This window comes from Lonchura striata, chromosome 12 (genome assembly GCF_050655825.1).
Source record: "Lonchura striata isolate lonStrDom1 chromosome 12, ASM5065582v1, whole genome shotgun sequence".
NCBI lineage: Eukaryota > Metazoa > Chordata > Aves > Passeriformes > Estrildidae > Lonchura > Lonchura striata.
The window spans coordinates 12,208,624-12,231,193 of NC_140714.1; the positions used below are offsets into that span (position 1 = coordinate 12,208,624).

Consider the following 22,570-nt stretch of genomic DNA (forward strand, 5'->3'; position numbering starts at 1 on the left):
AACCCTCAGAATACACGGAAAGGACTGCAAGCTCTACAAAGTCAATAACAACAATGAGTCTCACCTTTTCCTTCAACTCCTGGCCCAAACACTTTAACTCTGCTTGTGTCCACAGCTGGCTCCACTTTGACCCGGGCTGGGAATTTAGGCACTTGCTCTCCTCCATATCTCATCTTGATTGTGTACATGCCAGCTGAGAGGGGAACGTAGGTAACAACATAGGTCCCATCTTTGTTATCATCGATCTGAACCTCAGCTTTGGAACCAGTATCTGACACCATGTCCACCCGCAGGTCCCCAGGACCCGCTTCTGTGCAGTCGACATTCAGCAGCCCTGCCTCACCTACTTTACCACGCTCCAGACCTGGGCCTGTGGCAATGACTTTAGACACATCAAATGGCATTTCTATATCTGCCTTAAAGGGTGAGCCAGGAATGTGAACTTCTTCAAAGAGGATGTTTACAAAATACTCTCCGGGCTTCGTAGGCAGGTAGGAGACAGAGCAGGTTCCATCGCCGTTGTCCGAACATTCAATTTTAGCTTCGCACGGGCCTTCCACTGTCAAACCCAAACCTCCAGTTCCTGCCCCTTTGGTATCTATTGTAAACTGGGCTGGTTTTCCAACAAGACCTCCTCGAAGTCCTGGACCATGAGCTTTTACCTAAAAGAGAATATGCAGTTGAGCTAAATAGCCTTTTCCATGTTATTGCCAGAAGACTTCCTAGTTACACTTGCTTGTATGTGGGACTTGATTAACAGGCTCTTAAAAATACACAGAAGGCACTGTCTCCTTTGCCACTCAGCCAATTTTTACTGTAAAGCTGGTACTTCTCCTCTAAAGAGATTTCTAGGCAATGATATTTATAATCTCACCATAGCTGTTTCTATACAGCCATGGGAAATAAAAGGTGGAAATGTTAAAATATTTGATGGTTGTACACATGTTTTTCTTGAAATATACTTCCTTAGAAAAACAGCATCTTAATACATCAGAGATGCTTACCAGAGAGACTTAAATTAGGAGCAATACTTAAATTTGCCACACTAAACAGGATATTTGTCATATTTCTGATTTTTTTTTTTCAAATACGGTGTTACAGGAATCAATTCTACAAGTCATGGAGGCTGCAAAAGGAATCACCGAGCACTCTTGAGTAAGGATGTTCCTGGGTATGTTTTGGCCAAGACCAAGCCAAGTCTCATGCAGTAGCCCACAATTCAGTTTTCAAATATCAGTTGCTGTGACAGCCCTATACTGTTCACTTACCTTGGAAGGGTCTGGAGGTAATGTGGCCTCCACAGTGTAGGGGCTCCCTGGGATTGGGTTGCCATCATAACTCACATCCACCACATACAGTCCTTCTTCCCGTGGGATATATTTTGCAGTGCTGCACTCCTTACCCAGGACTGGTTCCACCAGACATGGCACAGCTTTTCTCATAGGACTGGAAATATTAACCTCCAGTTTACCTTGCCCACCAGCTCCTTTGGTATCAATTACAAATTCCTGATCCTTCCCTACTTCCACTCCTGAAAAAGACAAAACCCATATTACATTACTTACTTAACATCAGACAGCAGTCCAAAGAATCTCCCATGCACATATCATTGAGGGAGCAGGCACTGGCAGAGCCCTACCCAGTCTGCATTCCTCTGCAGGCAAAAAACCCTCCCAAGCCAAACAACAAAAAACCCCAACCTAAACCAAATGCTTTGGTTAATCACATTACAAAGCTACAGAGGAAAACAATCCTGTAAGGTGTGGTCTGAGATAGTATCAGAAGCTAATTTCAGGAAAGCAACAGTATTTCACAGTCTGAAGTTCTCCCACTTTTGGAAAACAAAAAGACTATATGAATGACACTGTGCATTGTAAGAGTTTGATACATTCGAACAGCCATCTAGCCCTTAGGGAAACAGATTTCATCGGTGAGTTTTCAGCCCGGTGAAGCATCCAGCTTCTATTCATCACAAATGACCAAACTCCAAACACATGTTTTCTCCACATTACTATGTAATCTTAGCAAAAAGAAAAATAAATCTAAATTTAAATAAGGCCTTCAAGAGGACCACCTAAATAAGTGTGGTCAAGTTATAAAGTTGGAGCTGGTTGTTCCCCAGCTGTAGCAAGTTAAAAAGGAGATTATTTTGCCTGCTTCTGTTCCAGCAGAACATGCTGGCTATCACCCAGACTCCAGAGACCCTTCAGAGGCTTCCAACCCACAGGTACTTACTGTTTTCGAGTCCATTGACTATAACTTTGCTTAGGTCTAGAGGAGCAGCAACGCCCACTGTGAAAGGGCTTTTAGGGATAGGATCACCACCGTAAGTTACCAAAACCTTCATTGGACCCTAGTTGGAGAATTTACATGTTAGCTCAGTTCCTCACTTCACATAGACACACCAACACCCAAGCAGTACATAACCACATCAACTAATCTATTTTATCTGGCCACAGACAAACTTACTGGCTTATGGACATTAAAGCTCACAGCAGTGCAGCCCTTCAAAGTACTAAATGGTTTTTATTTAATACAGGAAGAGCAAAAAAGACAGTTGTTTCCAACACTTAATTAAACTATATTCAAGTTGCCTGGCAAAGCCTTCAGCTCAGGCTGGCTCCCACCCCCCGGCGCTCAGACCCAACAGCTGAATGAATGTCCCATTGCTCCAGACCAGGTATCCCCTTCCACCACATGGAGAGGCCAAAGCTAAGACTGCAAAGAGGCCATATTATTACAGCATCTGAAATACCAGGGGTTTAAGCTCTACAAGTCAGAAAGATTAATGCTCTTGTGTATTTTGGCTGGAATGCTGCACAGCCACGGCAAGCTCCAGCCCATGATGTGTGTCCCTTTTATTCTCTCCTACCACAGTCCATATTTTAGCTATATTCACTGTTTGCTTAGTTTTCACTCTTGGCCAGATCTGCTCCCAAGTGAAATAATCATGGATGTTTCATGCAAGCTAGTGAATAGCTTCCATGATTATTTTTGGTTGTTTTTAGAAAACACACACACGGGTAGCTGTAGCAACACCACGAGATAGATAAGACCAAATAAACAGCATTAAACCAAGGCTGCTCCACAACTGACGCTGCCCCTCAGGAATTTAACTACCTACTCCATCCTTCCACTCCTCTAAGGAGTCCACAGTCTCATTCATAAGCTACTGCTTAGGAACCTGAGAAGGACAGGGTCCAGGAAAGATCTATATGCTCACAGCATGGAGGGACAACAAGGCTACTCTAATTACTAGGCAGTCTATTTTCATCTCTTAACTACTGCTCTCCTGCCACTGCTATCCACAAGCATCTCCTGTAAGCCCACAGTGCTTCCATGACCCATGGTACTTCTCCAGATGGAAGAGCCAAGGGGAAAACCTGGTTTGGGCATCCTGGTTTCACCAGGGATTTTCAAGTGAAGCACAGAAATCTGGTACTGCTCATGAATGCATGGAGTACAGAGGAGTGCTCCCTTCTGCATACCAAGACTGACTAAACAAGCCAAAGCCTCTCCAAACAGGCACGCCAGCCACATCCTGAGATCATGCAACTGCTTTATCGAAAAACAAACGCTAGCTCTATGGTGCTTCCAAGAATTCTGAACCAGCATTATCAGTTAAATAATACTGCAGTCTTCCTTATCAGTTCACTTTTACATAGCTCCACTCAAGGAAGCTGGGGCAGATGACTGAGTAGTACATGTGGCTGTTCAGGAGAACAAGAGTAGCAAAATACTTTCGTCTTGGCACCAGGGCACCTACATCCTCAGAAATATAAGATTTGTGCATTCTGGTGTTTAGTGGCCCTTTACAAACATACAAGTACAGTGTAAGGAAAAATATTTCTAGTTATTAGGAGCTTCCACTTTCAGCTTTTTAATGGTGCTGCTGCAAAGGCACCAACTTCATCACTTGCCTACAGGAAACTAGTGCACCGTCATCCAAACCCTTCTTTTTGTCCCTGCTCTGGTTTGCACTCCAGCTCCTTTGACAGCAGCAGCCTGATGACAGGCAGCACACCACAACCTCAGCTCTGCAGGACTGCAGCAGCTGGGGCAGCAGTCAGCTCCATTGTGGAGTCTGGGAAGGTTTGCCACTTCTCTTCCTCAACTGATAAGGTATGGAATGAAGATGTGAGCTGTGTGCTACTGTGTCAATATCTTTCCTTGCCATAGAAAAGATAAGTGGCAAGCTATCAATAAACTACACCAGAAAAACTGCATTACTGCTTTCCAACTCCCACTGTTCTGCAGGCATAGGGATCATGGGGAACAAGATACCCTGGCAAGTTTTTTCTGCTTTTTCCTCTATGTACAGGTACTAGGGAAGGAGGTCATTGCACTACAGCAACACGAGTTGCTCACTCTTGTACCACTACAGGAGTCAGACCTACCTGCTGTATGGGCGTGTACCTAATAGTGTGGGAATAGTCATAGTTGTCAATGATATCCAGATCCATCACTGCCTCTCCTGGCACTGAGCTGCTGAACTGCACATCCAGTGGTGCTTTTCCAGCTCCCTTGGTGAACACAGTGAAGTGTGTTGGTTTGCCATTTTCCACACCTGAAGAAAAATGTTAATTCCAATTTACACACAGCTCACATGGAGAAACTCTCAAGAAGCGTTTAGTACCAATAAAGCCCAGCCAAGCAAAATACCAAGGGAAAGACATTGTTTGCACCTGCCTGACACCCCACCCTGCTGCTGCATCCAGGCTGTGACCATTGTGCTACAGCTCCTCATGATCCAGTACTGGTCACACTACATGAACCCAGCTCTCACCAGTTTTGTTCAGCCCAGGTCCTTCAGCTTTCACTTTGCTGGCATCGTGTGAGGGGTCCACCTTAACTCTGAATGGGCTGGCAGGAATTTCCTGCAACAGAAACACCAAAAATAACCATATCAATCTACACTAGCCAAAATTAAACAGATAATAGTTTTAAGATAATTCTGCTCTAATTCCAGCATCTTGAGTAAAATGTCACCTCACTTAAAATTACCTTACTGATTAGTGTAATTCAAAGTATAGGGCAAAGTTGGCAGCTGGAAGTTTGTCTCTCTGTTTTTTATTTTTAAGGAAAACCTTTTTCCCCTATTTTTCTTGAAAAGTCACTTAGGTATTTTACCTATAGAAGGCAGCCTTGCCCCATGCCTCCACCATGGAGACCACATCCATTATGCCAGTCCAACACATTACACAAACTTCAGCGTCCCCAACTCCTCTCACTTGCATACATGCAAGTATTACCAAAGAAGTTCCCATTTTTTACATTGTTATAGGAACAGTGAGCAAACAAAGTGCATGTAAGCTGATGTGGAAAGAGCCAGCTGTGAACTGGCTAATGCATGGTGATCAAAGAGCAGATAAACAGATTCTCAAAACATCAGGCTGCAAAAGGAAGATTACAAACCTCTCCTGCAAAAAGCACTTTAATAGTGTAGCGCCCGGCAGCAGGTGGTGAGTACTTCACTGTGAATGTATCATTAGCATTGTGGATGATGTCAAAATCTATGTCCTCTTCCTCACTGCTGACCACACGAGCATCACACTTGATTCCCACACTGACATCACCTAGGAAAAGTGGAGGTTTTGCTGCTGGACAGCACAGATATTGCCAGCCAAACAGCCAGACCATTCCCATTTCTAGCCGAGTCACCATGTTAACTAATGTAACAGATCAGATCACAATTCACTGCAATGTTCTGTCTCCAAGGTTTTTCCACTAATAAGGAAAACCAGCATGGAACAGTACATTATCCCCTCCTTGCATGACCTATGATTCTGATACCACAGAACAGCCCAGCCTGCTTTTACCTTCTCCTGCATCCGTGCAGTCCACAGTGAAGTGGGTCGGCTCACTTGCCTTCAGGCCAGTTCTCTCCACGCCAGGTCCAAACACTTTGACTTTCTGAGGATGACTCCCTTGACCTATAAGGACCTACACAAATTTACAGGGGTCAGAACCACACATCTTGGTCACACTTGAGACCACAGACAAGTCAGAGCATTGCTTGGAGAGGAGCCACAGGATAACAGATGCAAATGAACAGCCCCAAATTACCCAGGCTGCAGCTGGGCTGATAGAAGATCACCATGTAAGTTGTAAAAACAGAAATATTCATGCAAGTGGATAGATTTAAAAATAATTAAGCAGAAGGGCACACCTCCTTGGAGTTCACAGAAGGGTTTTATCATCCTCGTTGTACTAACAAGTAGTTGTGAGCACCAGTGTCCTATTTGGCTAGAACTAAGTACTATTTGTCTCTGTACTTACCCTAAATGGGCTATTGGGCACATTTGCTCCACCCCAGACAACAGAAATTGTATGTTTGATTGGTTTAACTGGCACATAGGAGCAGGCAAACACACCATCAGGCTTGCTCTTCATCTGGATATCAATAGGGTTTCCTTCTCCATCCTAAAAAGCAGTAATACAAACAGAAGGTTCAGGTACTTCAAAAATGTTTGCACAGTTTGAACAGCTCAAGACTGTTCCAAAATGTGTCAAGGTTTGTTTTGTTTTTTTTCCTGAACTGCAGCTTAGAAATACTGAAAAAAACATACAATTTACACTCCTGCAAGTCTTCTTCATCTAACACCTCCTCATTCATACACCATCCTACAACACATAGAAAATTTACAGGCTCAGAGACACTTCAGTGCTTCCAAATGACAACTCAAGGAAATTACACCTTGCTTTGCTTCCAAGTAAGGAAGCAAAGCCATGTACTTCATATACTTCAGAGCAGTCACTTTGTCTTCAGTTGTTGCCTGACTACATTACACAGATCAAAGCACAGAGCTTTGACTGAATTACACATGCCCAGAATTAAGTGGTATATAAGTGAGTAGAAATACTTAAGGCATTTTTCTAAACACTATTAAAGTCCTTTTGCTGCAGTTTCACACAGCTGCCTTTGGGTTTTTACCTGTGCATACATCTTCAGAGGTGCTTTCCCAGCATCCTTGGTTTCAACTGTGAACTCAGCAGGATTGTTCACTATACAGCCAGTCCTCTCCAAGCCCGGGCCATAAGCCTTCACCTAAAAGAGCACCTCAGGAATATTAGTTTGCAGTTCAGAAAGAGAAACAAACCAAAGTGATTTATGTATGAAGACCTGCCCCCTCCACAAGCCCCATGAAGCATGCAATGCTACCTCAGCAAATTTTCATTATATTAAATCAAAACCACAACAGTATTATTCGAAAAAGCTGGGGAATATCTGGCTGGGTAATAACTTGGAAAATTCAGAGCTTTAAGCAGAGGCACTTTAAGAGTCTGCCACCAGGATCCTTTAGAGACATCTCTACTGTAGTTACATCCAAGACATGCTGTGCCACGGGTGAACTCCTGTGCCTCACCTTATCCGCATTGAAGTCTCCTGAAGCCGGTCGAATGAAGGCCATGTAAGGGCTGTCTTTTATGTCCTCATCATCACACATGATGTGCACAGCATATTCACCAGGCTCTTTGGGCCAATACTTCACATCACATGAGCCATCATTCTTGTCATCACACTCAATTTTAGCCTGAGAAGGGCCTTCTATTGCAAAGCCTGAAAAAGGAACAAGTAGGTTCCTCATGTTAGGTTTGTGGTGGCTGCTAATTTAACACCACTTCCACAAATAGCTTTTTGTTAGCCATAAATATGCCTGATCTCTCAGTCACCCTTCTTCAGCAATACAGGAGATAATCCATCATCTATCATTCCCTCCTGGATCTCCTCCCACAAAACCACAAGGACTTGCCTTTGATTGATGTTTGTGTTTAGACCACAACATCTTAGAGACTTGGTTTTTTTACTGTTGGAAACCTATTGTTTCCCATGAGTTCGCTGCTAGCATTGCAAGATACAAATATTTCAGGGAAACTAAGTCAAGTAACATACATACCAAGAGAACCAACTTCTGTGCCAATGGACTCCACCACAAAGTCAGCCGACTTGCCCACAACTCCCTCGTGCAGTCCTGGCCCCCAGGCTCGCACTTTCTGAGGACCTGCTTCATGACCCACCTGAACTTCAAAGGGGCTACCAGAGAAAAACAAAGCATGGTATTAGAAATGGGGACATATACAGCATCTCTCTTTTCCCCCAAGCAATTAAATGAGGTTTTACATTGAATTTTCCAAATTAACAGATGCTATCATGTGGTGGCACAGTGCCCAGCAGTGTCTTTCTGGCAGAGGTCATCCAACCCATCACCATCTTCCACCACAAATCCTGACTGTCAAATACTTGCTCTGCTTGCTATAGCTATGGACACTGAAATAATAGATCCCTTCAAAATCTTACAGCAAAGTCCAAGGTGCATGATCCACCATGTTTTATTAGGTTTTTTATTAATGATTTTGCATTAGAAAGACTGATGCAAATCACCTTTCAGAGCTTTGTCAAGCCGCTGCAGCCCAAAAACAGGCTGTTAAAAATAAAATGTTACAACAATTTGCCACTAACTTGTCTTCCCACTGCTTCTTCAAAGGTCAGTGTTGCTTTAAAAGCCCACCAACTATACAACCCACTGAAGGACACAAAAATGCCCAAACAGCTACTTTTGACTCACCTTTTTGGGATGTTTTGCCCACCCCATGTGATTGTGACAACGTACTTCCCTGGTGTGGCTGGGTAATATTCAAATGCATATATACCATCCATAAAGCCTTTTTGTTTCACCAACTCCTCCAAGCCCTCTGTTGAAAAATCAATTCAGCATTGAACTTAACAGTTTCCATCCTGCTTTCAATTACTCAGACAAGTTCATGTTTTCTAGTATTTATTTTAGCTTGCAAGAATAAATTTCTTCCACCAGAAAAAAAAAAGGTCAGGTTATAAGGGAAGTTAGTTCTAGCTGCCCTCTAGGACAAAGACAGCAAACACTTCCAGAAGAAATACAGCAGAAAGCATTTTAAGTTACCAGACTTAATAAGTTCCCTTGTGTTTTATTTTCTTAGTCTGCAGTATGATGCATGTCATATGTTAAAACAAAAAAGCTTAACATTTGTCAGACTTTGTAACCACAAGTATGCAGGGAATGCCTACTTTTCATTTTCTTCAAGATGAAGAAAAGCTTAATACGCTAAAATTTACATTGATATGTCTGTTGGTTTTTTTTCCCCCCAGCCTCATGAAGCCACACAGTCAGAGCTCTGTGTGTGTGGAGGAGGTGAAGGCAATACAATGCACCTTTGAATGCCGCCCCAGGCGGGGGGAGGTGGTGGGCTCAGAGTACCACACAGGGACTGCTGCTGGCGGCCGCATGAGCCAGCAGTCCCTGTGCTCCCATCCTCCCAGGCAGAGGGCCACATTCAGGGCTCGGGACCAAGGGATCTGGGAATCGATCCTTAGAGATGGTCTCTGTCAGCCTATGGGTTCCTTTCCTCCTCTGCTTGTGTGCCCAAGCAGCTAGTGCCACCAGGAATACTGCTCTGAGTAATTCCCAGCTTTATGAGAGCAGGATTTTCCTCATGCCAGAGACCCTGGCGTGTGACTTGCTTCCACAGATTGGATGAATATGCAATGTATACTCATAAAGCTTGGAGGCCACAGCAGGCAGATGCATGGATTTTCTCAGTTTTGCTAACTGATGCATTAAAATGGAAAGAACTAAAACTAGATATAATCTTATCCAGCCCTGCAGATCAAAACCTCCCTAACAGACACAAAGTACCAAAAAACCATTCTGAAATCTGGCTTTTTATATGGATCCCATCAGTTCCATCTCCTTTCTGTTCTTTTTCCCAGGCTCTGCTCCCCGCCTTCTCCAAAACACATGCACAGTACAGATTCACCCCAGCACTCACTTGGTCCCTTGATAGTCACTCCAAGATCTCCGCTCCCTGCTGCTCTTGTATCAACCTTGAAGTCGGCTGTCTCCCTGATACGGACGCCCTTGGGCTGCAGGCCTCGACCAGTGGCACGACACGCGTTGGGGTTGCAGGCTGCAAGGCAACTTCAGGCATTACTACTGTCTCTGATCTCAACATACAGGTAGCCTAGCCAGCCTGGGACAACCTTCAGTTTAACGTTGACTCAGGGCAACCACAGCTTAGCTTTCAGCACAAGGTTATAGCATTAAGACAGACAGACATGAATCCACCTGGCTGCTGTCTATGCCCCCTGGCTTTTAGGCAGTAGTACTGCCGCCAGGCAACACTGACCCCCTCCAAGACCATTTTTTAGAATGATTGCAAACACTGAAGACCTTCTGCTTTCCAATTCAATGCCAGTTATCAGTACAAGACTTTTACACAGCTATCACATAGAGATATTTGCCACAGACACAACCTTCCTGACGCCTTTCACATTGAGGCCCACCGCAGTGTAGGGTGAAGGGTCTCTTTTGCAGATAAGCCCCAGTGAACAGTATTATTCTTCTGGTCTTTCAGAAGCACATGACTGGGATAACTGCTATTAGCAAAGCTGAGTTTTGCCTGTGCTTCATTAAAAGATGTCATGTCAAACCCCCCACCCCAATTGTCACAGTTCACACTTTCACAGAACCAAAGTCACCGAGCCTCTGCAGATTGAAGCAGGGTGGGCCAGGAAGGTTTAGGCTTATCATGACCTCTTTACTCCAAGCACTTTTCTGAGCCTCCAGAGTGGCTACAGAAATTTTGTGCACTTAGGAATAGTTTTCATTACACAGTCCCAGCTGTCATGAGGTTTTCAGCGCCAAAGACCTGAGAGGTTTGAAGAGACTTACAAACAGCCACAGCTTCCCAGCACTGTAAACCGAACACGCATTTTCCCCAAGCACGCCGTGCAGGAGCACAAGTCTGCCAAGCAGCTTGTTAGGTTTTCACTCATTATACAGCAGCTTACAGGTTTTCCCCTCACCCCTGCAGCAGCCAACATCACCCTGTGTCCTACACCTGATGGTGTGAGTGGGGACTGTGTGTCATCTGCCAGCTCTGAAAGCTCAGTGGGAACACACAGGAGCATGGCTGACATGGAGTGGGAACAGCTTGCAGAGCACTTACACAACTGCGTCAGGCAGCTTGTGGTTAAGCCAGTTTCACTGTCTGGGTCACACAAAGCTTCAGTTTGTTTTCAACTTTCCTCCCCAACCCCAACCAAACCAAAAATCCTTTTGGCTGGGACAAGCTGCAGGCTAGAAGCTTACAAAGAGCAAACATGACGGAGCATCCTGCACACCTCTTACCAACTATGAAGCCATTAGCAGTGAAGTCCAAAATTCCACAAATGGAGGGTAGCTCAGGAGAGATGAGCAGAGATCTAAAAGCATAGGAGCACGTAAGGATGGAACAGAAAGCAAATTAGGTGTCCGTTAAGGAGGAAAACAGTAAATATAGTCATTTGAGGAACAAGGGTGGAAAACAGCAAGACACTGCATAGCTGCATAAATTACTCAAAAAAATTCAAGGGGCAGCTTAACATTTGTAAGTCTAGGCAGAAAGGAAACTAGCAACAAAAGCCATATTACTGTTAGAGAGCACTGGTTTACCCTGAGAGTACTCAGGTGACCCACTGAAACAGGACCAAGATGTTGAAAGGTACAGGGAATATAAAAGGCATGATCCAAGCATATTCTGTGATCACATCCAAAGAGAAAAGTGTCCATCTTACATTTATATACATTTTTTAAAAACATACCCTCTCCAATGAGAACAGTGCAAGGAGTTTTGGGAATTGCCTCTCCAGCAAAAGTCACTTTGACAATGTGAGGACCAGCTTGAACAGGTTTATAGGTGCAACGGTAGACTTGGTTGCCTTTGTCTTCCACTACAACTTCAGCAAGGCTTCTTCCCTGAGGATCCTCCACTTCCACAATCACATCTCCCACACCAGCACCTGCAAAGGAAACAAGCCCAGCTAAGCCTTGGCTTCCCCACCAGCAACAGGCACCCTGTTTCAGACTATTACAAGCTGTCTGGGTTCAGCCAGACATCCACTGCTGCCAGTTCTAGGCACAGCGTCTGCATTCAACTTTTGCTAACAGCAAACATTTGAGCAGGGAGTGGGCAAGACAGCATGATGGCATTCCATGAAGTCAAACTGACCAGGCTCTGCTGCTCCAGCCACAGGGTTTCACAACATAGTACTGAATATACATACAGCCTGGTTATCCTATGGATACCACCCTGTAGCACCTCTATCACAGATCAGACCACAGCTTTACCAGTCAGTTCAATCTCCCAGGCTCTGAAGTGGTTTAGATTAAGAGATTTGACAAATGAATGCTGGTCTGACAAGGATCCACTCTGCTGGACTATATGTATTCACTTTTGTTCATACACCTGCTCCTCTCACATCTTAATTCACTCTTACAACAAAAACAGTTTTCTATACAGTTTCAGAGGCCAAACATGTCTTTACATGACTCAGACCACTCCTTCTCCCAATTAGAGGCTGAACATAATACTTGCCTCACTATAGCCACATTTAATTTTATTCCTAAACTCCCTCAGGCAGAAGGTAATTTCAAATATGCCACTCAGCATATTTTGGTGTTTAAATGCTACAAGTAACTGCCCTAAGTAGTTTCACATTGTTCTAAATGAATTAACATTTGTAGCATCTTATTGACTCATTCCTTTAGGCTATAGCATTGGCCTAATAGTAGGTAACAAATAATGTGATGGAGATGCCCTAATGAAGATAGTAACCTTCTAATAATTACAATAGAGGCTAAAACCAGTTCATCATTGAAGTATGAACTCAAAGTAGCACTGCAGCAGGTTCTTTCTGTAGAGCTAAATATAGAACACACTGCACGTTTACAGTTGGCTCACAGTTTATCCTTCACATTCACGCTCAACATGTGACAGTCCTGTTTAAAATGAGTTAGACATGGGAAAGAAACTAGCCAGGAACTTGACTACTGCCATCCAGCAAATTCACGGCAAATTTCTGGGTCAGGCTTAGCACCCTCTTGCCCCAGCTCAGCTCTGTACTTCAAATATTTCATACACACCTGAAGCCTTCTGAGCAGCCCAGCTATAATTTCACCTATGAGCTGGATGGGGCTACAAATCCTCATACACTTTACAGCTATTTTTCCAAGCCTCAGGTTCTCACATTTGGGGAAACTGGGGGATTTCCATCATCACTCATCCTGCTTACCTGCTGTGTAAAGGTCAAAGTAGGTAGGTTTATTGGCAATGTTCCCTGCTGCCTCCAGTCCTGGTCCCTTTGCTGTCACTTTGCTTGCATCTCCCTGGGCTTTGTCAACATTCACTTCAAATGGACTCTTCGAGATGTGCTGCCCAGCAAACAGGACTGAAACCTAGGGACAGACAGCATCAGCTTGGACCCATCAGGCAGAGGCAGAGCACAGATCACTACCATAAAGCCAAGCACGGGGTCAAGCATCTGCACTTGTAACACAAAGACTCTTTCCCTCAGAGGCAAGGGACCATCCATCCCACAGCCTCCATCACATCCATGCTAACTGCTGGCCACCTTCTTAAAGTTCTCCTGGTTACAGAATCGGGCACACCAGCATGGAAGCTTGAATCAGGATATGCCAATACAAGGTTGATCTCCATCCAGCAATAAAGAGGCAGCAGAACTTGCATTTTATCTTTTCAGACTGGCTGTGGGGACCAGTCACTCTAGGAAGTGTCAAAGCAACAGGATCGCCCATCATAAACCTGTGTCTATGGGCATCCAGGCACAAAGGGAGGAAGTCCTTCTCTGCAAAATCCCTACATTGTACAGTGCCATCAGCAAAGAGAGATCTTATAGAAACAACCTGTTGTTTTCATCTGCATCTCTTGTGATAACCCACAAAACTGGCTTTGTGAGTTGCACCGAGTGGCCCAGCTTGATACCCAAACACAAACGCACCTTGTCCTAACACACACCTCTTTCCCCCTTGCAAAGGGAGCAGCCCAAAAGCCAGATGGAGAACTAAGGCCACATCAATTTAACTTTTCTGCAGGATGTCTGAGGTGGCTCTTACCCATCAGTGAACAGGGAGCCCTCAGGAGCTCATGTTAACAATCAGAAGAGCAGTGTGTCTATCAAGAGAATACTGGTTGTTGACACAAAACCCACCTTGTGAGGTCCAGTAACCCTTGGAACATACTGTACTGAGTAGGTCTTGTTTTTGTCACTGGATGGCGTTATCTTTGCCTAGGAGAGAAAACACATCCATCGTCAAGCTGTGCCTACGCACGCCAGCTGAACTCTTTACTGATACTGCAATCTATTTCCAGAGTCAGCAATGTTAGACACTTGTTGCTGTGAGAGCAGGAATCCTTGCTATCCTCCTCTTCTCACATGGAAAAAAATCCCGTTGGTTTTGTCTTCACAAGAGAGGAAGTAAGCTACCTTCTCCTCAACCCAGCCCTTTCCTTTACTGTTAATTGCTCTATTGAAGCAGGCCAAAAATGAGGAGACAGTAAGTCCAATGTACAGCTGTATTTTTCTGGAATGCAGCAACATGATCAAGTGGAACACTTGGATGAGAAGTTTCTATAAACATTAAAACCAGCATTTTAACTCAAAATGATTCATGGCATCTAAATAGTTGCTTTAGCCATTCTTGCAGAATGAGTAAATGCAGACAGTGATTTACTGATTTGTGTTATCTAAAAGCAGGTCAGAGTGTACTTGGCCAGTCAAGCTAAAGCTCTGTGACTACTGGACACTGGAGCTGTGTTGCTTAGTTGCAAGTAGTGACTGTTTTTCAAGGCAATCATGAATAAAAGCTTGAGGCTTCTTGCACTTTAGATAAATGGTATTTTGCAATTTCTTTTTAGATTACTTATTTGTTAAGAACTCACTTGTGAAAGATGAAGGTTACCGCAAAAACTACAGCATTCACACCAATCTGACTTTTCCATACCAGACACTTAACATACATACCTCCTCTCTGTTTCCTTCTGGATCTTCTATGAAGACCATCAGGTCACCCTGCCCAGCACTGATGGTGTCCACTGTGAAGATGGCAGGCTGCTTCACCATGTTCCCATGAGGCTCAATCCCTGTGAGACAAATACAGAATAGCACATTAGCTGCTGCTACAAAACCCAAAAGACAGTTTGGAGGCTACCCAAAGGCTGTCCAACCCATTCTCCCTTGCAAGCCATCAGAATCAGTTCCCCCAGACTTCTGCACATCATGTCTTTATCCTCTGCCCACAGCATGATGCTCACAAAAAGGCCTTCTCTTACAATACAAGTACTTTTAAAAATTGGTTGAATCATTGGCACTCAACTCATCTTACAATCTCTGACCAAAACAGGAATGCAGCTGCTATCTGGATTCAGGTGAAAACCAGTTACCCTGATAGGTACTGAGGGTCACTCCCACTGCTGGCAAGTGCAGGGCTGATGCTGACAGCAAGCAGGATATGTGCATTAGCTGCTATTTAGGAACTGTTCTGCTTCACACAGTTAAATGTTTAAGTGTGTTGCACCACAGGACAGATAACTAAAGAGGCAGGAGAGACATTTTGGGAAGCATTTAGGTGAAGGCATTACTCTAGAGCCAAAAGACCTACTTTAAGACAGAATTTTTACCTGTACTGCCCCATCTTACTCCATTTTCAAAATCCAGCAGGTACAGATACTGCTCAGATTTACTATTCCTTGAAATCTGCTCAGACTACCAGGCCAGAGTGTACACTGTACAAATGGCATGCAGGAACCTCTTAAAACAGTAAAAATCTTGCTACTTGGTGTGGTTTCCACTTAACTTTTAATCAGTTTCCTTATTCTCCAGCACAGGGCCTGCTACAGCACGCATTTACCAGCAGGGTTTCATCATTTCTCCGTACACAGTCCCAGGTCACGACATCTGTCATGGTGGTGTCAGACTGAGTGGGTGGAAGAACTTCCCAAAGTTGCTGATTCCAAACTAGCCCAAACACATCCATACCCTTCCGTCCAAGGCAATTACTCCTTGGCTGATTCATAAAACCGTGGGCACTACTGCTCCATAGCACAATTAGTGGAAAGTGCAACGTCTGATAGATTATAAAGGAAGTGGTTGTGAACAACAGAATTCCTGAACTTGTTTATCTTCAGAAAACAGTAACTTGAGAGTAATGCAAGGAAGACCATGTTTTTGCTAGGAAATCTGAGCATTCTGATAAGGTGTTAGCAATTGACATATTCATTCTTTCAAACTAAGCCCTAGATTATCATCTAGCTGAAATTGCTAAAAATTTGCTCTGTGTCTCTCTAGTCCATCCCATCCCACAAGCATTAGGATATGGTATTCAAGTTAAGTATCACACCTTCTGCAAGCATAAGAAGGATTGATTATCCTCCTCTGAAGACAATTTCAGCCAGGACACCATTAGTTACAACACCTTCTTAGCCTACACTTCATCTTCTAAATTTTACTACCTTATCAGTGGCCTGCTTTGGATGGTTAAATGAGAACTCCTAGTCCACCACTGATGACCTACACAACTCTGTAGGTCCCCTCAGCAGGCACAAACCCTCACAGTCCTCAGGGTGGTGTGCTACAGCTAAGATTCTTGTTGGGAGGTTATGAAGAGCTTACATTAAAAAGGGTAATAAAAAGAGCTAAGATTGACCCACTTAGCACTTGACAGTCATCTTTTTTTGGAAGCATGAAAACCTGTTTCTCACCTATCCAAAAGACCCTGCTCAGTCAAGGACTGAGCCCCTTGCTGCTGGAGTCACCTTCCAGTTCTGATATATCCTAGCAGTCAGAATTATCAATTAGTATATATAGTGACTCTGTTTTGGCAATTAACTTAATGAAAACATCAATCTTTCAATAACAGCCACTCACTCTGATGTAATTTTAATTACAAAGGTTCCAGAGACACATGAAAGCAGACTACAAAGTAATTCCAGTTTTTGAATGAATAAAAACATGACTAAAGTCACACTTGACAGACTGAGGCAGGCTGATCAGTTGTTTACACATCTGGAGCCTGAAAATGTGTCTGTGTATTGTGGTTTGCTGTGGAGGGCACCAACAAAGGACATAAAACCCCAAGTTGGATAGGTGCTAAACACACCCTGACTGTAGGAACTGCTCTTAAGTGCATAAATAAAGACCGTGTCCCTTCATTCCACAAGTTTCAATGGAAAATCATTTCCATTTCAAATGGAAAATTTAAAAAAACCCAGGCAAGTAAGAAAACCAGAAAAAAAAAAAGTTTTGTTTCTTTCAATTTCATTCCTGTACATCCAATTCTGAAACACACTCATTCTAAAAATCTTGAAGGACCAAGCCCACATATGTAAAAAAAAAAAAATAAAGGTGGAATGGAGAGCCAAATATAATGCTGAAGAGATGTCTTCCAACATGCCAACCACATTGAAGGAAAAAAATCTGTTATTTATTCAGTTGTGACTATGCACCAGTCTAGAATAGAACCTCACCAACAGTTACATGAAATTATCAATTTAAAAGGTCAGTTAAAAATAAGAATGCGTATATAGATCTACAGTTACATAAGCATCTATGGACAATCAACAAATTCAGCCTTCAGTCCTTCCAATCAGAAACTTCAGCCTTTCTAACAAGGCTCAGCACTATTTAATGTCTCCAGGGCTACCAACCCATCTTTGTACATGTGCAAAGTGTTCAACACTATCAATCAACTCAAGTAAGTAATTTAGAATTACCCCACTCTAACACACATCAAGCCTGGGAAACTGAAAACTCTCTCTACAGAGAGCCTGCCAGAAAGACAGTGAAGTGATGAAGTTTTTCTTCTTTTAAGGAGTGCTTTATCACCACAAGCATTCACTGCTAGATCATCACCCATCAGCAGCAACACTGCTCTTCTGAATTCCACGCCAAGGTTGTTTTAGCCCCATATCATGCTACTTCTTCCAGCTGTGGATGGGAGGCTGGCAGCTTGCAGAACAGGTTCAGACAGGGAAATTTACATGTTAGAACTAGGAGTGCCTTCTGGACTATATCCATGTATTTCTGAAACCAGGCACCACATCAAGAGTATACAAGTGAAACTTTGAAGTCAGTTAGTTACAGTAGGTCTGAAGTTCAACATAAGCAGAAACCCCACCCAGCTTTCTGAAGAGTTACTGCTCCATGCAGCTTCAGCTCACCAAGTCCTTACCTCTGCCATAAGCCCTTGCTTTCTTTGGATTCAGTTTGGGTTTTAAAGGAGCTCCTGGTTTCAGCTTGGCTTTGGGGAACTGGGACAGGTAAGTCATCACAGAGTGCTCATCCACATCAGGGTGAATAATTTCTTCAGGGGTAATAACCTGAAAGACAGTGCAATTAAGCATATTGTACCAGTGCTTGGTTACCACAGGTCAACACAGAAACAGAACTATGACACAGATTTCAAAACTCCCACATGCTAATGGGATTTCTTACACTTATTTTCCCTTTGATACACACAATTTCATTTATTATCTCAGGCAAGAAAATCAAGAAGCTCATTATTGTCCCAGTGTGGTTTGGGGGCTTTTTGTGCCTTGATTACTAAGGGTTCTCAGGAGACTGCAACAAGTTTAATTACCAAGGTAAGACAACAGCAGTTCCCCTTGAAAAGTGACATGGGGATAACTGATGTTGAAAAAGTTGGTAATTCATAATCCTGCATGCTTACAGCTCTGAACTGCAAGGCTTGCAAAGTTAAACTTGTGACCAGTCTCTTCTCCTGCTTCAGAGACTTCTGGAACTCTGTCCAAGTTTATCAGCATGAAAAGAATCCAGTTTGTAAATACATTGCTCTCTGTTTGAACATTATCATCACAGGTGATTTCCTAAGCCAGTACATTTTTCTTCTGTAGAATTCAATGCAGCAAAACAAACTCATGCCATGGACTAACATGTCAGGCACCACCATACAGACCCTTTCCTCCTGCCTTACATGCTGCAACAGCAGCAGTCTTCAGCAGAGACACCTACACAAATACAACCAGAGCTCTGAAATTTATTAGTGTGTTTCATAACAGTGCACCCTTTCTCAGGCAACTCTACATGAGTTAAGGCTAACTTTTGAAAGCTTCCAAGCAGCTTCACCTGCTTTCCTCTATTTAAACTCCAGCTAGTCACAAGACCAAAGTTGGTCACTGTACTCCCCACAGGCAGCCCATGTGTTGGTGGCCTTACCTGTGGTACACCCAGCCAGTCATCCGCCTGCTGCATGGCTTCCCGGGCATTGTCCACGGGCTTCTTTGGGTCCCAGGTCTCCCAGTCAGGGCACAAACCTGCAAGCACATTTCAGTTGTTGTGTGTTATCTGCCAAGGTGCTTCCCTAGCTGAAGAAACTAAGTATAAACTCCATGTCCTTTTGCATTACACTTCTTCGCAGAAAGACATTCAGAGCTTTGCAGATGTAACCAAAACAAGACAAGCACATGCTGCTTACTGAAACAACTCTAAGGCAACAATCAGTGCAGAATCATAGAATGCTTTAGGCTGAAAGGAATCGTTAAAGGTCATCTAGACTGACTCCCCTCTGCAACGAGCAGTAACATCTTCAACAGAGCTCTGTGCAACCTGACCTTGAATGTTTCCTGGGATGGGACATCTACCATCTCTCTGGGTAACTTGTGCAAGATACCACTCTAAATTTAGCACAGCTACATCTACCATCCTTTACGTTTCACTGGTTCTCTTGCACCACATTTGGTAAAGAAAATTTCAACCACTTGCCACAGCAGCCTAGATTGCATTAGATGAGCACCAGCAATTCCACTAGCAAAGCTGTTCTTATAAGAAAGTGATGAAATTTTGCCTTTTTCACACTACATCAAATTATTTGCCTTAAGCAGCTCAGTCTCAGCTTGCTAAACACTGAAGTTTCAGCTAGTGTGCAGCTTCTGGCTGCTCTGTGCTGCCTTTGCAATCCTAGTTCAGGAGAACACATGAAGTCTCCCACTGCACCCTGAAGCTGAAAGGTTGTTGGCACTTGCTGTGGGAACAATCCTTTCTTCCATTTAGGAGCCAGCATTTGTGCCTTTGTCCCTTGCACCCAATACAAAGCTTAGATGTGGCGCCTCCCATAACGCAATCACACATTCTGCTACAGGCCAGAATTTCTCTTGGCCAAGAAGTTTAAATCTTGCTGCTTCCTACAGCTGGTCTCTTTGGACTCTTCTGATTTTCTTGAAAGCCTCATTCCAGTCTCAAGCTCACCAGTGAAAATCTCCTCCCATAGGAAGAGAAGTCACAAGGATAACAAGCAAGGAAAACATTGGCCATCAGAATAAAGGACTTACCTGGAGCACAGCTGTCAACGAGAGCACCCAGTGCTTTGCCATCCTGCCAGTTCTGATTGAAGTTTGTGATTGGCAAATAAGGAATTTTGTTCTGGATCCAGCCCAGCAGCCTCTGCTTAGGGGTCTGCTTCTTTGCATCATCATCACCTTCATCCTCCCACACTGGCATAGAAATGGAGTAGTGAAGGATAAGGGTCCATATCAGGCCAAGGATCAGCTTCAGGTTTCCATCAACTATGGCTTTACTATCTAGAAGACAAAATACATACAACTGATTACCTGCCATTCTAAAGAAAACAGTGTGCCAGCACTCATGCAGGTAATCAAGGACAAGAAAAATGACCCAGGCCACTTGCAGGCACTTGTTCAGGTAGAGACACCATTCATCACAGGGAGCATTAGACAGGACAGAAAGAAGAGTCACAGGACTCAGTGCTCTCCAGTTGTCACTTGTCCTTCAGCTTTACGATCTTAGCTTAGGGGAGGTGGCAATTTGAGGCCTCTAGTATTTTGATTTGGATAAGTACCACCTATATTTTGTAATGGCATTTGTATCTTATGAAAAAGGCCAAACAGCATGTGATGGAGGTCACAAAACCAGCATCCCAACAGGCATTACACACTCCAGGGCACAGATAAAAGCATCATTTAGGAAGCAGCATTTATATACAGAAACATGTCTCCCACACACATCAATAATTTGCCTTTAAAATGGTAGGGAATAAAATAAAATGCTACTATGTAGTGAAGACAAGCAAATACAGAGTTTGGAATTGGTCTGGATATATTAAGACCTGTGTACGATCAGCAAAGCGGGCAGTGGAAGTCCATGGACAATCCTCTGCACCACCACACAAGACATCATCCCTTCACACTACAAATTCAGAGCTACAGGAAAGAAGAGCCAGCTTTGGCTCTTCCATATCATGCTCCAGTTTAAGAAAAATTTATCAGCACAGTGGCCATGCTGCTGTTCTGCTTTAAGACACACTATGGAGCTAGCTAAGTTTAAGGCTGCTGGGTATCAAGACCACATTTTCATAAGCAAAGTCTGCAGGGGCAGGACACCTTTCTGCATCAGTTTGGCCTTGTGAAGTGATCACGACAGTTCTGCAAATTCATATGCAAGTTACCTTAGCTTTAATGAGTCACAGATTGAATATTCTCTGTTACAATCAGCACTGTTACTGTTGCTTGATTTGTCCCTTATTAAACTCTTGAAATTTTGAGGTGTGGGCTTAGTTTCTCACACCTCTCTCCCTTTGAGCTTGTAGTTGTTACTCAGGTTGTATTACACTGCTAACGGCTCCAGATTTTTCAAGCTCACCCAAATCAGAGCTCTTTTGTTTCAGGATGCTCTCAGTCTGACAATTACCCTTACTCCCAGCAGAATGTTACAGAGCAACATTTTTTTTGTTCTTTCCTCCATTTCAAGTGCAAATTGTTACAGAAATCCCTTTTCAGTCAACAGAAGTTACAAGTGACCTGGAAAGTTCTGCCTACTCTCCAACTCCTGCAGCATAAACTGGATGAAAGACAATTACAGCTGTATAAACTCCCTTTCATGCCACCAGAATTATTGTACAGAAATCTTACAGAGCTCTAGCTAGCAAAGTAAAAGTGTTCTGTAACTGGGCTGCATTCTCCAGTCACATCCAGAGTGTTAACAGGCAAAGGCCTCCAAGGTGACTCTCATTGTGCCCAACACCCACTGGGCATGCCTTACCTGCTCCTCTTCAGCTGTAGAGACCACAGCAGCAATCCAGCACCATCTTATCAATGCAAAAAGATCTACTAACTTTCAAAACAAGTATTTATACAGAATAGTGACCAAGAATAGTAATCACCCTTTAACCCAAAGCTCAGGCAAAGCAGTTAATATTTACATGGTTTCACAATAGAGCAGTATGTCCTAAACAGATAATGCTGTAACTTAAGACCTTGAAAGGCTTTTGGACTTTCTGGGTAGTTAGTGTCTGGTTTCTACTCAGATTTATTTATATGGGATTTTTTAACATCAGTTTTGACTAATCTTCCAGGATTACGATATGTGTCTGCCACTTGACTGCTCGCTGATTACACATCCAGTCCAAGATACACAATAGATAGCTATGGGGTGATTAAGCCCTACTGGGTTTTAATTACAGGTTCCAAGGTAAAAGTCTACATCACATAAACAGTGGGTCTCCTAGCAACAACTAAACAAGCCCTACTGTTACCGGTTTCTGCTCTCTTTCCAGCTAAGCTGCCTTCCCTCCCCCATGCCAGCAGCTCCTTCATCCCACTCCATAGCACAACTACCAGGTCACACTGTGGTGCTGGAGCACACCAATGGCCAGCCCATCTCTGCTCCAGAAATGCCTCTAAGCTTCAGTTTCAGATTTATATCGACATCGGCATTTTTACTAGAGGG

At 43.6% G+C, this 22,570-nt stretch overlaps 1 protein-coding gene across 7 annotated transcripts in view; it reads right to left on the reverse strand.

Annotated features, from left to right (window-relative positions):
* The window catches only part of FLNB (filamin B), an 88,201-nt gene that overhangs the window by 26,620 nt on the left and 39,011 nt on the right, over positions 1-22,570 (reverse strand). For all 7 annotated transcript variants that reach the window (XM_021532436.2, XM_085590535.1, XM_085590533.1 and 4 more), the window contains 20 exons: positions 20,158-20,406; positions 19,046-19,143; positions 18,042-18,189; positions 14,837-14,955; positions 14,024-14,101; positions 13,088-13,250; positions 11,618-11,815; positions 9,805-9,942; positions 8,568-8,694; positions 7,899-8,035; positions 7,368-7,561; positions 6,935-7,048; positions 6,280-6,423; positions 5,820-5,943; positions 5,416-5,576; positions 4,787-4,877; positions 4,398-4,567; positions 2,236-2,353; positions 1,269-1,531; positions 65-662 (listed from right to left, as the gene is read on the reverse strand). In XM_021532436.2, coding sequence (XP_021388111.1) covers positions 65-662; positions 1,269-1,531; positions 2,236-2,353; positions 4,398-4,567; positions 4,787-4,877; positions 5,416-5,576; positions 5,820-5,943; positions 6,280-6,423; positions 6,935-7,048; positions 7,368-7,561; positions 7,899-8,035; positions 8,568-8,694; positions 9,805-9,942; positions 11,618-11,815; positions 13,088-13,250; positions 14,024-14,101; positions 14,837-14,955; positions 18,042-18,189; positions 19,046-19,143; positions 20,158-20,406 — 3,432 coding nt within the window. The remainder of the gene's footprint in view (positions 1-64; positions 663-1,268; positions 1,532-2,235; positions 2,354-4,397; positions 4,568-4,786; positions 4,878-5,415; positions 5,577-5,819; positions 5,944-6,279; positions 6,424-6,934; positions 7,049-7,367; positions 7,562-7,898; positions 8,036-8,567; positions 8,695-9,804; positions 9,943-11,617; positions 11,816-13,087; positions 13,251-14,023; positions 14,102-14,836; positions 14,956-18,041; positions 18,190-19,045; positions 19,144-20,157; positions 20,407-22,570) is intronic.